At 37.7% G+C, this 16,673-nt stretch overlaps 1 protein-coding gene across 1 annotated transcript; it reads left to right on the top strand.

Moving 5' to 3' along the window:
- Positions 1 to 13,708, top strand: slc17a6b (solute carrier family 17 member 6b). The gene is made up of 12 exons (XM_030766095.1): positions 1 to 86; positions 1,860 to 2,115; positions 3,025 to 3,143; positions 4,802 to 4,916; positions 7,482 to 7,569; positions 7,943 to 8,029; positions 8,443 to 8,585; positions 9,863 to 10,012; positions 10,824 to 10,956; positions 11,266 to 11,376; positions 11,957 to 12,084; positions 13,367 to 13,708. The coding sequence occupies exons 1-12, from the start codon at positions 1 to 3 to the stop codon at positions 13,706 to 13,708; spliced, it is 1,758 nt and encodes a 585-aa protein (XP_030621955.1).
- Positions 13,709 to 16,673: the final 2,965 nt, after the last annotated feature.

Raw genomic sequence — 16,673 nt, forward strand, 5'->3', positions numbered from 1 at the left:
ATGGATACTCCGAAGGAGCCCGGTTTTACTCCCAGCAAAGAAGGATTCAAGCAACTGGCGGGGAAGACGCTAGGGCACTTCTACAGGTAATCATTTGTATTATCATAAAGGTTTGTTGCTTTCAATTAACCGCTGACAAATTCGCTGTTATGCACATTATCAGTAATATCATACGACTGAAATGCCTTACCTCGAAAAACAGAAAAAATTAAGACGTCTTTCTAAGCACTAAAACCACAGAAATATTTTTCATAATATGTGCAGTAATGGCTAACGTGCAGTTTACTGCTCGACCCTTGTGTCTCATGAACACAAGTTACCTTTGTCACATAGTTTCACAGGTAATTGTTCACATAGTTACCCATATAACTATGTGAATAATCTTGAGAAGTATAGTATTTTACTGCAGCATTTTAAAGCGTGAGCGGTGGCTCTCAGAGTTTTAAATCATAACGATGTGATTGCCAGTGAAGCTTTTGCGAATGAATTGTAATCGTTCGATTAGCTTACTCCCTAGAGTGACACCTCCTTTTAGAGACCAGTCGCAGAAGCCTTGAATAATTCACACAAAAAGGCAAAATCTGTCATCATGTGAGAGAATCTCGTGCGCATAATTTATTCACGGAACGATGGTTTCTTTTATCCTTTTATTTGTTTTAATTCTTAGATCTCTGATTTTTATAATTTTATATAATTATTTATTTATCTTGAAGGGGTGTTTTAAAGATGCTTTGGTCGCGAATCCAAGAATCGTGGACACGGATTTGTCGATTGTGCTATCACTTAATTATTGAAACTCCTCCGTGGTTGTTTCTGTTCTTCGTGAAAAGACATTCCCTTTCACGTGTTTTCTTTAAGCTTGTTTCGGTTCTGATGATTTTCTAGATTTACATTTTTCATTCGTTTTGTTTGTTTCTAAAATAATGGTTTATTGAATATTTAAAAATATTATTACCTATATAATATGTTCGTGTACATGTATTGGAGTAAGCTGTCAAGTTACGAGAAATTGTCTCCTGGAAAAAACGAAGAAAGAAAATCATGTAGTGTATCATCAACATACATCCTACAACTCTTCTTATTATTTGGTGCAAAATAACGAATAAAAAACAAAACTAGCAATATTTTCTACGTACACCATAAACCGAGCGTTTTATCTAAGGACAGTAAATTCATTTTCATTCCAGTACGGAGTCCCCTAACATTCGATGCAGAACAAAAGAAGTTCTGAAACAATGTCGTTTTATGTCTGTGATTAATCCTCATTATAATCTTTAACATTTTATTTTGATGGCGGTCAGCAGTTTACTGAGTGAGTTACGTGAGAATTTGAATCTTTCCTGATATGAGTAAACACCAAACCTCTGTGAATGCAAATAAGGGCGAAGGTGAAGGGATTGCTGCATTGCGGTATAAGGCACATCTGAACAGCTGAACAGTTGTTCCTAAAGATGGAATTTGGGGTGTTTTCATGAGATAACCCTCACCCGTTTTAAATATAGCCCATCAGAAAGTTACACAACTACAGTCTATCGACCTTACTGAAGAAATAATATTGGTTTTTAAAAATTACATAACATACTTCATACACATTCTACAAATGGCGCCTGGAGGGCTTGTCTCTCTTCTGGATATATGCCAGCTTTTGAGGCACACTCATTGATCAGTTGCACACTACTATTTAATGTTCAGTTTTTGTGATGCCCACAGTTTGGATATAAGCATTGAGGTTTCATTTTAATTTAAATTCACTGTCTGTCTTTTTAGTATTAAATATGTTCAAAAAGTGTCTCTTGCAATGTCTGTGCATTCAAGTGTCTACTATGCTTTAAATACGTTTCTCCTTTTGACCGGTGCAGAGTGTTGGAGAAACGACAGAAAACTGGAGAAGTAATTGAATTAACTGAAGATGGACGACCATCTCAGACCAACGTGAAGAAACAACCACTTTGCGACTGCACGTGCTTCGGTCTCCCGCGTCGCTATATCATCGCCATCATGAGTGGCCTAGGCTTCTGCATTTCTTTCGGTATTCGATGCAACTTGGGCGTGGCTATTGTGAGCATGGTTAACAACAGCACCATTCACCAAGGCGGGAAAATAATCATCAAAGAGGTAGGCCTACGTGGGGTGGATTTGAGATTTTGCCTGTTTACGTCAGCGGCGTGTCCCCTTGATGGATGTCCCCTTCCCATCAATTGCATTTTCTTTTAATTTGCTGAAATGTGTTGAATATAACCGGGTGTTTTTGTATATTATCTATCTTTAATTTAGTGTATTAACCTTGTATATATCTGTTTCATGGAGGCGTAATTTATAATGTATCGTTTTGTGTTAGAGCCTGTAAAATATCAACAGCATACCGACGTGAGCTGGATGTGAAAGGCTAGCACAGGCATTCGTTGCAAACTTTTCCCTAGAACAAGCTGTGACGCACAATTTTGACCTTGATGCGTGAGATGTCATTGTCGTTGGTTTCTAGGAGTAAAACCAAGGAACAAATTCTTGCGTCGACACTAACAATCATCATTCTACCAAATATTTTTAGCCGCACAACAATAAGTGGATAAGATGGCAAAATTGTTTTAAATGTCAAACTGTTCCTGAAATCTGTTTGAGATCATTTCAGTGCATCTTTATAAATTAATTCGATCACTGTAAGTATTGTTGTATTTTATGGTCTTTAGTGATTGCTCTTAAATTAAATTAAAATTGGTTTGTGATAACACAAAACCCATCATAGGTCAGCGTTTGCCGAAACTGATAGAGTATTTCCCAATCCCAAAGCCATGTTGTATACAGGGTACATTGACCGGAACTAATAATTAGATGTCGCTAAATACTGTCGTCGCCTTCATGAACATGTCACTGTGAAGATTAATGAATAAAAAATATTGGAATATTATTTCTAATAAAGGGTTATCAAGTTTACTTTAAATCGAGACCTGGCGGAGACATCAGTTGGTAGTTATTTTTTCTCAACTGCAGAAGGTACACCATGTTCTTCTTTCTTTCTTCTCCAAGAAAGCAAAGTTTAATTGGGACCCGGAGACTGTTGGGATGATCCATGGCTCATTTTTCTGGGGTTATATCGTTACTCAAATTCCCGGTGGCTACATATCTTCGAGACTGGCGGCCAACAGGTGAGCAGGTTTATTTATTTATTCATTTATTTATTTATGTTCGATTAATTGGTTTTCTTTTTTCATGTTTAATGTCTATTGTTAATTTTCTGAAGTCTCCTGTCAATGCTGGTTTATGTGCTTAGCTTTGATAGTCAAAAATGTACATCTCATGTACACGAACACGTTATTCGATTTCTTTTCTTTATTGAGTTTACCAAATTCGTGCGAATTACTTTTTGATTTGCCCACTGGAAGTAATTGGGTATTACTGAAAGTAATATGGGGAGCACAAGAAAACGGCTAGACGATAGCTGAAGTGGATGCCAAGGTTTAGTAGGCCACACTAGCTGTGTCAGTGGCTCTGCATGTGAATGCCGGCTGTGATGCAGACTGTGGCACTCACCCCAGCAGGAGAGACGAGATTTGGCTTAGGATAAGGTCCGCGGGGCTTTCTCCACCTGTTAATGAGGTCCCGCAGGGATGCCGTGTCTAATCTCTTGTATGAAGGGAGCATGGCTACCAGCATCGCCGTTGTTGCCAATGGGGTTGTCCAAATTCTGTTTCAAAAGCATTTGCATGTCGCTAATGTTGAGTCTGACTTTGAATGTGTGCGCAACCTTTCGATTTCCAAAAAAAGTGCAAATACATCAAAAATATATTTGTCTTGTCGAACTTTGAAAATAGTGTGCCCATAAATTCCGTTATTAACGAACGGCGAAAGAAAACATTTTATGAGCATTATGCCATATTTATCTTTTTTTTTTTTGCATGTATTCGCTCAACAGACATTTCCAACGGTAAAACGGCTCACTATTTAAGGCTGATTATTTGTCATTTATTCAGTTCATACATCAGCCCTTGACTGGTTTAGGAGCGTAATCGAATCAGCAGTCTCGTGCTGGAGAGTTCCCTCAATCCGATTAAAGCAGGTCTCTCGCGCGCCAGTGGGAGGGTGGGGTGCGAAAGGTCTGGAGCAGTACAAGACGTGACACAAATGTGAAATAAACTGAAGTGAGCTCCATGAATGAACCAGCATTTTGGGAGTGTCATGCGCGACCTGTGCACGTAGTAAAACGTCTGATGTGCCACCCTCTCCCACGCCATCTATGTAATGCCTTCTCCTCCTTTTTTTATGATGCAGTTTCACAGTCTTGTTCATGTCTGTTCAAATTCTAAACCAGCAGAAGCCTATGTGTGTGCCCCGGTAGGTACTTTGTACGGGCACGACTATTCATAGAAACAAATGCCATCATCCACTACCGCTTACACAGTTCGAATGGTCTCGGCACGCCTGCCTGCTATGATAACCAAGCGTAAGCAGCGAAAGTGAAAATGTGTTTCACTATCCTACTACATCTTAGTAAACATCAGACAAGAATGTAATGAAAATATCAGTGCACTGAAAAGGGGAAAACAACACTCTCAACCACTTTCAGTATCGGCCACAGTCTCATATTCGGGAAAATGTATTTAATTTTTATAATATCGCATTTCAGGAGATCGCTTTTTTGCCCCCAAAAGACAGTTTACTGTTTCATAGCTCACCACCACAGTTCATGAGTTGACGAAAAAAACAACTTATGTTAATTGTTCTGATAACTCATGAACAATTGACCTGATTATAATCTTTTAGTTACCTTCAGTTTACCTTTTCCTTCCTGGGGTTTTCATTACAGAGTTTTTGGTGCGGCCATACTTCTTACCTCGACTCTCAACATGTTCATTCCCTCTGCTGCACGTGTGCATTATGGTTGTGTCATTTTTGTAAGGATATTACAAGGGCTAGTAGAGGTAAGATCTCTCTCTGTTTCTCTCTCTCTCCTTTTCTCTTTTCCAACCTAAATTCTATTAATTTTGTTTTAAACATAACCAGCTATGTAGAAGTAATGATATTTTGAACCTTCCATTTTCAAAAGCAGTATAGCTTTCAGTTAGATGTATTTAGTGAGACTATTTTGTGGGGATTCTCATGGCAGCATCAGCAAAAAAAAAAAAAAAAAAAAAATCAGACATATCCTGCAGCTACTTAGCAGCAGCCAATACTATTGTCTTGGTCACTGTGAGGAATGCATTGATCTGTTCAGTGTGTGCACATATGTGTGAGGGTTCACTCTGCTTTCATACTATGCTGACCACAAGGTATCTAGTGTCTGCTAGTAAAACCTTATAGGTGTTCTGGTGTCTGGTATCCTACAGAGAAAAACAAAAGGACAGTGTTTCCTTGTAGAGCTTTGTGAAAGCATCGTATACTGACATTTCCTCCTTAACACTCTTATATTTCTTCTTTTTACTCATAAATTTTCTTCTTCTTTAGACCATTCCTTAAGATCCTCCTGAAAGCTTAAAGTGTCTTTTGTCAGTCAGGATGATTAATATTTTTCTTGATTCAAGAAATGCTGATGATCTAAAAATGGCAGCAATATTTTGATCCGCCTGTTCTTTATTTTCAGTATGTTATCACCCAGATGCCAAACATCAGCTGACAGATCCAAATGTGTTTAGGATGCGAGTATTGTTGAGTTGTGCATTTTGCTCCACAGGGAAAACACAGTGAATTGTCTTTGTACAGGCTGCTCATTAATTTAAATCAGAGTGGTACATCATGCTTACCTTCCCTTGTCCTATAGCATAATTTATATGAATGAAAATGTTTCAAAGAATGTTTTACTGCATATGCAAATACACTGAAGATGGCCCAGCAGCGATATGCCACAAATCTCAATGTTTTATCACTATTTGTTTGCATTTTTACAGATTAATCCCCTTGATATTTAGACTTCCTTGAGCTGTCACAACAGCTTCTAAATGTTTCCTATAGTAGGCTAATCCAAGAGCCTTTTTTATTATTTCTAATCACAGACATATGAAGAAAATAAAATAATTTTCAACAAAACATTGATCACCTTCCCTCAGACAATTATATCTTTTACATAACAGTCCATGTTACATTGTACAAAATGTGTAAGCCATTCCTTTGTACACAACCAAGTGAAGACATTGAAGACACAGAGCCGTATAATCAGCTGTTTGAGAAACGTTCTGTATGATGATCTGCTCTTGCAAATCCTCTCTTTTTTTTCCTTTTTCACCCCCCCCCCAACCCCCAGCTTAGTGCACTGAGATACAGTCCATTATCTCAGAAATTCATGTTCCAAACCACATGTTCTTAAAAAGAGACCCCTAACTACATCTGAGAATTAAAATAAAGGATGATAGAAAGGAAAGTGATCAGCTACCAAGACATGAAAAAAATGAGAAAGATGTTACTTTCAAATAACTGAGAAAGGCAAAACTGCAGTCAGCCACTAAACTGGGGTCCCCTGCATATGAAAGGCATGACAGTGTTAGAAACTCAAGAGCAAGGTTGTATGCAAAAACGTATTGACTGCAAATTACATGACCCCTTTGCCAATAAAAATCAAGTCTGGCCACTGTGACGGACATTGCAAAGAATTCATCTTCATTTCACCACTTAGGCAAGAATTGCACAGTTGGAGGTATGAATGTGAAAAAAGATGGACTGCACCACTGTGTGTCTCTCTCCATTTGTGTTTACATGGCTTCCCAACTATGAGTGAAGAGCGAAGTCTCACTCTGAGAGCGTTGGAACTGTTACTGCAGTTTCTCTAAAGAAATCTGTTCTCTTTGTAGGATTTACTAATATCTAGTTTAAATCATTCCCTTTTCCTCCTACACAGTATCCTCTGCTTCACATAACAGATCCTCTTGCATGCTTAAAAATTGAGAAGCTTTTTCAGTCTTTTCCTCCAAACACATGTCCTGTGATTCTACAAAACACATAGTTCCAAAAAGCTCTAGGCTTTCTGAAGCTTTCTTTAACACACTTAAACCAATTGAAAAGGTGCACTTACTGTCACACACATTATTTTTACGTAAGAAGCATAGTAAAGTGAATTTAAGTATCAGCGCAAACCTTCTTCTTCTTTTCCCTCTCTCTCTCTCTCTCTCTCTCTCTCTCTCTCTCTCTCTCACTCTTTTTTTATTTGTTTGAATCAGTAAAAATATGGATGAATACAATGTTGACTATTTAGGCATATTTACTGTTTAGGGTCTAGACAGCTTTTGTTATCTTTGAAATTGGTACTTTGACCAGAGCCAGCAAGAAGTTTGCTTACAATTGCACATATATATTGCTTGTGTCGTATAAACATTAGCACCCTTTTCTACATGCTTGTTGTACTTTCTTCATAGAACTGTTTGACTGCCCCTTATTTGTTATTGATTGCTGTCCATTTTTAAGGTGAATGTTGTGATAGAATCCTTATTAAGGTATCCTATGCAAATTTAAAGCTTTATTAGGGAGGCACAGCAGATAATGCCTTGTTGTGTGTCCAGGGTGTTACCTACCCAGCCTGCCATGGGATCTGGAGTAAATGGGCCCCACCACTGGAGAGGAGTCGCTTAGCCACCACCTCCTTCTGTGGTAAATTACTGTCTCCATTTTTATCAAATTATTTAGATGCTGAAGCTACACAGGCTGAAAGGTGGTGTTACACATTTTTGACCCTATGAGCTCATCAGGTCAGCTCATCAGATGCATGAGTCACATAACAGTGAGAATTATGGATATGTTTATGTGTTTGGCAAAGATCTCATTTGATTCTGTCACTTCTCAAATACAGTCCTTCCACTGATATATACTTCGTATTTTCTTTGAAATCTTTCCCATTTGACTCCTCCCCACCTATTCTTTCTCCTGGTATTTCTTCCTCCCCACCTCATCTTCTATTTCTCTTATCCATCTCCTCTCCTCTCCTCTCCTCTCCTCTCCTCTCCTCTCCTCTCCTCTCCTCTAGGCTCCTATGCTGGTGCAGTCATTGCAATGCCTCTGGCTGGGATTCTAGTTCAGTACACTGGCTGGTCCTCTGTTTTCTATGTCTATGGTGAGAAATCTTTGTGTGTAGTATGTGTGTATATTTATTGGACATTGAGTGAAAGAGAAAGTGAAACAGTGAAAGTCAAGATGACCGATCATGTAATTTAGAATGCTGTCGTTGTAAAGCCGTAATTAAGAACTCTGCATGACTCTTTCCCTGTGTCCCTCTGCTTCATTTTCTTGAAGTCAGGTCTCCAGGCATAACACTCCCTCTTAGAACACATATTCAGCAATGATATCTGATGTTGCAATTAAAGTATATTCACCAGTTGTTACCAAGAGACAGTTTACTTAACAGAATGGGTTTTTTTTTAAAGAATATGCATCTTGACATAAGACTGCTTGAGATAAGAAGTGCATTATAAAACCAAAGAAAAGCAAGACCAAAACAAGGCAATACATTCTCTCCTGTGACTGCAGGGTGTTTTGGAATCTTTTGGTATATGTTCTGGATCTTTGTGTCCTATGAGAGTCCGGCAGAGCATCCCACCATCACTGATGAAGAGCGTTTCTATATAGAGGAGAGCATTGGAGAGAGTGCAAAGCTGCTTGGGCCTGCTGAAGTGAGTGGAACAACCACATCTTCTCCTGTCCTCCATTCAAGTCAAAACCAGCTAAGACTCATGACAGCTATTGACTTTACTTAAAACGAAGCCAACAGGTTCATAAAATATGTTACGAGGTCACTCTGTTCCTCTGCTCTGTATATGATCTCTTAATGATTGAAGAAGGCCAAAATTTGTTAGTTATGTACTGCCAGGGAGATTTTCGTCTTAAAAAGTTTATAGCTCCTCCAAATCAATTGCTTTAATGAACGTATGGTGGAGAGCTTTTGACCTATTTTACTTTGGCTTGTTTTGATGTTAGATCCCCAGAGTGTTTTCTCTCTATCATTATCCTCTATCTCCGCCATCTTTTTTTCTCCATAACTAAGAACTGCAGAGAGTAAGTACTAGTACTTCGTGCAAAGACTTCCTATAGAGATTTCACAAGTTTCACTTCTGCTTACACTTCAGTTTTCATCTCTTTTGATAGATGGTGCATTGTTTCTTTAATCCATCTGGGTCCTAGCGGTACTCTAGTTAAAAATAACATACACTCTAGACCACGTTATGATGATGCTATACTATTTAAACTTTATCTCAGATATTTATCTGACTTTATGTTGGATATTTTTAAATCTCCAGACTTTGCTAAAGCCACTTAAATTTTTTTGTGTAATTAATCTGATTGACAATTTGATGTTTTATATATCAGTGATTATGAAGTGACACAGTAAAATGCCTTGAAGTGTTAGAAAAAGCATCAAAATACTACTGGTAATGACATTGTATATTGAAGTTTATGCTAATAGTTCACTTTCTGTATAGAAGTTTTCATTGTGCTCTCCATGTCTTTAAAGGTAACATTAAAATAAATATTTCCACCTGAAGTTTGAACTTGCTGTCACATAGGTTTTAGTATTTTATTTATTACTGCTCCCATTTTTTCATTATTTTCCTTTTTTTGATAGTATGTTAGCTCTTTGGAAGATGTTACAGTAAGGCATATTTCAGATTACAGAAAGCCTTACTCCTCAGACAAAAACAGCTGTGATAGCAGTATAACAATCATTCACATCAGCTCTAACTGCAGACTGATTCAGCTGATGATTGAATTCCTTTTTTGTTGTTGTTAATTCTACATTAAACTTATAAAAGTTCCTCTTAAAAATTCTCAAATTCTGTATGCAAATAGTAATTATGATCAATAAATTGTGTCATAACAAGTATGGCTACACAATTTACTTCCACAGTTTATCAAATGGGTCAGTGTTCACCGTCATATCCTTACTTTCCAGAAATTCAAGACACCCTGGAGGAAGTTCTTCACCTCTATGCCTGTCTATGCAATTATTGTGGCCAACTTCTGCAGGAGCTGGACCTTCTACCTACTGCTTATCAGCCAGCCAGCGTACTTTGAGGAGGTGTTTGGATTTGAGATCAGCAAGGTAAAACTGGCAATGTACTTTTTTTGTGTTATAAATGTGTGTGTGTGTACGCATGCATTGTGTGTGAGTATTTTTGTATTGATGGGATTTATCTGTCCTTGGTGACATGACCTTTGTTATGCTCAGAGGGATAAGTTAGGTCGTTGCATTATTCATGCACTATTGGATTGTAAGGTCTCCATTTGCATATAATTTCAATTGTTTCTACCTGTCTTTGTCATTATTGATTGGAACAGATGTCATTAAATTCAGGATTGTTATTTAAATCCCCATTGCCATATAGTGATGTCTGTTAAATTAAAAGTAGAAATGAAGTTAGTTTTGCAGCAAACTGGTTTGTCATTCTCCTAAACAGGTTTGTTCACAGACAACACATGTAGCTAGCATATGCTAATCTATGTTAATATGCTGATGTATGCTAATATCAGATGACCCTGCATGTATGGGTTGGTTTAATTTGATTAAATTGTTAATTTTGTGTATTCTGCAAATTTTTGTTTGAAAATGATATTAAGTTATGTTTTCAGTGATGTGATGCAGTAAATACAATGATGATTAGTGATCTCTGGCCAATGATTTGAACTGAAACATGAGTATCAGCTTGTTCTGTCAGGGATAGACTTTTTTTCAGCTTTTGTCCCCAAATCATTCTGGTATTATTTTCTTCCATGAGACTCTGTTTCTGACTGGAATCTGGTATTGTAAAGGTGCGTAAATGGCTATGGAAAGATCTGGTGCCCAGGTATCCTGACCATAATCCTCCATCCTGCCCTTAAGTGAATGTGACCCTTCCAGTTGTTGTGTCTTCCAGGTTGGCATGCTGTCAGCGTTGCCCCATCTGGTAATGACCATCATTGTACCCATTGGGGGGCAGATTGCTGATTTTCTGCGCAGTAAGAACATCCTGTCTACCACCACTGTCAGAAAGATCATGAACTGTGGAGGTCAGTATCTGTTACGAACCCAGCTCTTCTCCTCACAAGTCGTAATTCACTTTTATGGTCTGAATATTTTGTTTGTCTTGACAGTCAAGATGGTATTATCTAAACATTAATTGAATAATTGCATCAATATTACTATTTGAAAGATAATAAAGATGACTTGGTTGCCATTATGAGAGTGAAGAATTAAGGATTAAAACCTTTTACGGATGGTTGGGTGACTTTTATGTAGTTTTATACAGATGTGTGCTTTTTTGTGATATCACACATAGACCAGCACATTGTGCTGATGTTTGCTCCATTTGACCGTAGGGTTTGGGATGGAGGCCACTCTTCTGCTGGTAGTTGGTTACTCTCACAGTAAAGGAGTGGCCATCTCTTTCCTGGTCCTGGCTGTGGGTTTTAGCGGCTTTGCAATATCAGGTGAGCCAATACCTTTTTAAAATAAATATGGAAGTGGACTTTTTTAAAAAAAAAAAAAAAGAATGACCTGCTATAGATATTTAAATACCCAAATAAGCAAGATTTTACTTCCCCAGCAAAAATGTCTTCCAGCCTTTGTAGCTGGCTGTTGACAGATGAGCTTTTTTCTGCTGGACTTTTTAAATAATTCATACACTCTCCCATGAGAGCAGCCATGTAGGAAGGCGCTCCAGACATAACTCTACGTGGGGGAGGGGGAGGGGGAGGGGGAGGGGGAGGAGGAGGGGGAGGGAGGCTGGTTGTTTCTCCCCGCTCAAGATGGCTGCTGTATCTATATTTAGTCTCATTCCCCAGCAGAGCGGCAGAGAGTCAAATGAAAACGATGTACTCTCTGCAATGGAAATATACTTCAAAATACAAATAAGTGCTGCAGTGTTGTGGCATTTGTTGTTGTGAGATTATAAGTGTAACCTTTTCAGTAAATCATATAGTTTATTTAAGTTTTGTCGGGTTACATATCTACCACGATTTGACAATCTTTTTTTTGTCTTTGTGCTTGTTGTGTGCGTCTGTGTCTCAGGGTTCAATGTCAATCACTTGGACATTGCACCTCGCTATGCCAGTATCCTCATGGGCATCTCTAATGGTGTGGGTACTCTTTCAGGCATGGTGTGCCCACTCATAGTGGGTGCAATGACAAAACATAAGGTAAACTCTCATTTTGTCTATTTGATTCTAATTTAGAATGCAGAGATTGTTCTGGAGGCTGATTGGGCTTTATGCATTTTAGCCTGTGTGTCATTTCAATTTGTCTGCAGCACTGAACCATTTGAATTCATTTAGCACTGAACAAGCATCCACCATCCTAGGGCAAATGTTAAGAAGTTTTTCATCTTTTCACCACAACAGTCTTACAATAAGATAACTGTAGAGCTGAACTATTAATGTATTCTACTCCTGTAATATCTGAGGTCCAGGAGCAGGGGGTTCAGACAATAGGAGTGTATGATATCAAGGCCTAAACAAGCTTTTTATTTAATTTTTCATTGGACAGTAATTTTGTTGCCAGTGACTTTATTACAGATGATAATAAAAGTGCAAATACTTGTGTATTTTGACACAAATTGTTGAAACAGAATTTCCTTTGAATTCTATTGACTGTTGATTGGTACTTATCCACTGGTATAAGGTATGGATGCATTAAATTTGTTTTGCAAAATGTTGGTCCACAGTAACATAGGACTGTCGATGTTATAAAACTGTCTGGCAGTTTGCATCTGGTTACTATGTACTTACCTAAATTAATGGAGGTGAATTGTTTCTCAAATTATGGTTAATGCAATTGAAATGATAACAGAATTCAGACAAGGTTGAGGTTTGAAATTTGCAGTTTATATTCTTGAAACACCTATCCAAACAACAGCATTTTAAATTATGTTTGCTCCTGAAGCTTTCAGCACTTCAGATATTACCTTGATAAAAGCTTGACAGATGTCATTTTTTACTTTGATCACTGAATAGGAAACTTGGGTAAAAGTGACAGCCCTACAAAGTCATACATGTAAACAGCAGGTCACAGTTAAAATAATTCAGTGCAGAAATTTATTGAACTTGTGATGTGTTTGTGTGGATAAATTGCTTTGATATCTGTTTTAGAAACAAATAGATGCAAACCTTTATAGTTTTGATTGCATTTCGCAGTATTGCACTTCATTGCAGCCAACAGTGGTTTTGGTGCTAAAAGGCTTATTCAGATCCTGGCCTGAAATGCATACATTGTTTCCAGCTAAAAATGAAAATTTTAGCATTTTGGAGTTCAGCTATCACAACCATGGTAGCATGGTTTTGAATGCAATTAATATTCCCCTACACGTGTACCGCTGTGAAAAGATTAAAAACCACCGAAGCTCTTCTGTTAGGTCTACCCATTACCCATTTGTGTTAGAGGGGAAACAACTTTTGAGTCTACCTCACCTCTCCATGTCCTCAGACTCGGGAAGAGTGGCAATACGTGTTCCTGATCGCCTCGCTGGTCCATTACGGAGGCGTGATATTCTATGGCATTTTTGCCTCTGGGGAGAAGCAGCCTTGGGCAGATCCGGAGCAGACCAGTGAGGAGAAGTGTGGTTTCATCGATGAGGATGAGCTGGCTGAAGAGACAGGAGACATCACCCAGAGCTACGGAGCTCTGGGTGGGCCAGCCAAGACGTACGGAGCCACAACGCAGCTGAACGGAGGCTGGCCTGAGGGCTGGGAGAGGAGGGAGGAATATGTCCAGGAAGGGGCAGAGCAAGGCGGGTATGGCTACAGCCAAGAGGGAAGTTACTCCTAGACCCACACATGCATACATGCCGTAGACCTATTTTGTAGTGTTTGTGAAATCAGACTAAAAAAAAAAAAAAGAGTAAGAAATGACTTAAGATACAGATTAAAAAATATATTGTTGTATGTTTGCACAAATCAGTGAAATCCTACATCTAAAGAATAAAAAAAATTAAAGAATAAAAATAGTCTCTGAATACTAAGATGACATATGACATATCAAATTGGCAGATTGTAAATGTTCTATGTATAAAACAAGAGTAAATTTATTTGAAGTGCAATCCTGTGTAATCTTGTGAACTGACTTTTCACCTCATTGATCTAAGCTTCTCCATGTAGTAGAAGCCTCTAGGATTAGTTCAGTATTTGACTTTATGGACCATAATGTCCCACAGGCTCAATTAACAACTCCTAACGAGCCAGAGTTTAAACCAGAGCTTAAGCTCTCGGTATTTACAGTTTAATTTTTTGTTTCTGATTGCACTGAGAGAGTTGTACTGTGTAGTTTTACAACACAAAAGTGAATTTATTTGTAATCCATTGTGTGTTACTAATCCTTTGTAGATGTAATGTTTCTGTGAGACTACTGAAGACTTGGGTTTTGACACTGTATGTAAGAGCATGTTGACTTTTTTAAATGAGAAGATTAAGAGTTGTTCTTCTTAAGAACAGTGTGTTTGGTGCTTTGTTATATGGGTCTGGGAAAAGCAGAGGGTTATAAATGGAATTTGGTGTACTGCAGAATGAGGATCCACAACTGATATATTACTTTTGTTGTCCAGCTCGACTATGTTGTTATAACCAAAAAATGATACCTCCCCCACACATACACAATAAATAGAGGGAAAGAATATCCAAGCATTAATATTTCTGTGACTAGTATGTTTAAATTGCTATAAAATTTACCCAAAAAGAAAATGATACTTTGGGACAGTTTATTGTGTGTCACAAAAGAAGTTTAAATTTCTGACTTGTCGGTGGCAGTTACCTTCATCCTATGTATTTGTAAATAATGAACCAGCGAATTTGTTCAAAATAATTGTGTTGCTCAAATATGCTAGGAGAATTTTCCTGAGCAGGACAAGGACAGAAATGTCAGGTGACTGAGGACCTGCTGTTTTCTAGAAAAATGGTAAAGGGTAGATACAGACATAGCACCATCTGTCCCCTCAAATAATCACAGAAGCTGCTATTCTACAACTGACAAAGAGTTCTGTTTAGACGAATAAAATGCTGAATTTCAGCAGCATAATTACAGTAATCGTCCAGAGGGATTAAATTACTGAAATAAAAATGTATACATTTATTTCTTTTTACTTTTTTGTTAACTCAGTTGGCATAGACAGGACCCAGCACCATATGAATGAACATAAAGTGCTGGAGAGGCAAAAAAAAAAAAAAAAAGGGGAAAAAAAAGTATGAGAATAAGAAACTGTTAGAGTCTTGTCCAAGGCACAGTCTATCACAGTGACCTAGCTCTTCAATTCCTTCTGTTTTTGGAGGCTATATGTTAACACCATGCCATTTTGACGTCTGTGAATGTTAGCTGTGCATGAACCAATACATTTTATGTTTCATTGAAGTTTTCATATTTGTATTTGTTTATTTTTTTAATCAGAAGTCAGTAATTGGTTTTGTCTTCTGAACTGTTACTAATGTGACAATTTCTTTGCACACTTAACCAAAGGAAATGTGTCGGTATAGTTGGATTTTGGCATGAGGAGGTAGGGAGCTTCCAAAAGGGAACTGCTGAAACCTGTACAGAAAGGGCCCAAGGGCCTGGAGGACGAAGCCAACCATAACTCAATGTACAAAGCAATAAACCCATGGTAACAGTTGTTGTTAGTTCATCAGAAGTATGTGTAACACATTAGCACATTTGACTGTAACAACTTTTTTGTTTAAGTTGTGTTTTTGTGATGTCATATAAATAAAGTTACACATGAAGTAATTGTAAAAAACAAACAAACAAACAAAAAACAAAACAAAAACAAGTAAATACATAAATAAAAAAGAAAAACAAAATATATAGATTTAGCAAGAGTCCAACACAAATCTCTTTGACAGAATATTAATGCAAAGAGTTTGTGAGTGGCCCACTCACCAGATGAGAATGATTGCTAAGTGGCATCCTCAGCCTTTTCCTCTGTGAAAACTCACTTTGGTTCTGGCTCGCTGGATGTCCGCACCTCTGTAGTTGTCCTGTATGGTTGCCAGTGGTTGCTTTTTTTGGGAGTATGCTGTTGATGTATGTATGTATTTTTTTGTTCTGTTTTGTTTTCCTCTTTTTTATTTTGTAATTCCCTCCTGTTTCTAGTCTGTGCTCTGTCAGTGGCTTGAGTCCTGCACCTCTCTACTTCCCTTCCTCTCCCCACTAGCTCCCTCTCTGCCCTTCTACTGTTGCAATATTCAGTGACGCAAGGATTGTTTGTAAAGGTATTCAAAAATGTACAAAAATGACAGTTATTTACCATGATGTTAAGGTACCTTACTCTTGTTTGTGCCTCAGAGTGAAGTTAAAGTGCGAGTCTATGGCTTCTTTTGCTGTGTTCGATGGAGAGGTTTGTGATGTCAAATGAAATGCTATATATATATATATATATCTATATATCCTTTTTTATATAAAAAATATTGCAAAATTTTACATATGTGTTTGTGTTTTCACTGTTAAGTGTCCAAAATAGAATAGAGTAACAGAATCTTTTCAAGTACTTAAAAAGCTAACAAAAAATGCACTTTTAAAGAATGTAGAATTAGATTGTTTATTCTGTTATAGCAAAAAAAAAAACAACACTCCCACTGAAGGTCTATAAAAACAAGATTTTGAAAAGCATTTGAATTTAAGTGTGAGTGGGTTGGAACAAAAATACTGAAGAGAGAGAGAGCCTTCTTAGAGGGTTGGCAAGTTCAGCTCAAATGTATAGAGAAACTGCCAGTCTTAACTAAGTAATACAATACAACAGCAATAAATCTGA

The sequence above is a fragment of the Chanos chanos genome, chromosome 2, assembly GCF_902362185.1.
Source record: "Chanos chanos chromosome 2, fChaCha1.1, whole genome shotgun sequence".
In the NCBI taxonomy this organism is placed as follows: Eukaryota; Metazoa; Chordata; class Actinopteri; order Gonorynchiformes; family Chanidae; genus Chanos; species Chanos chanos.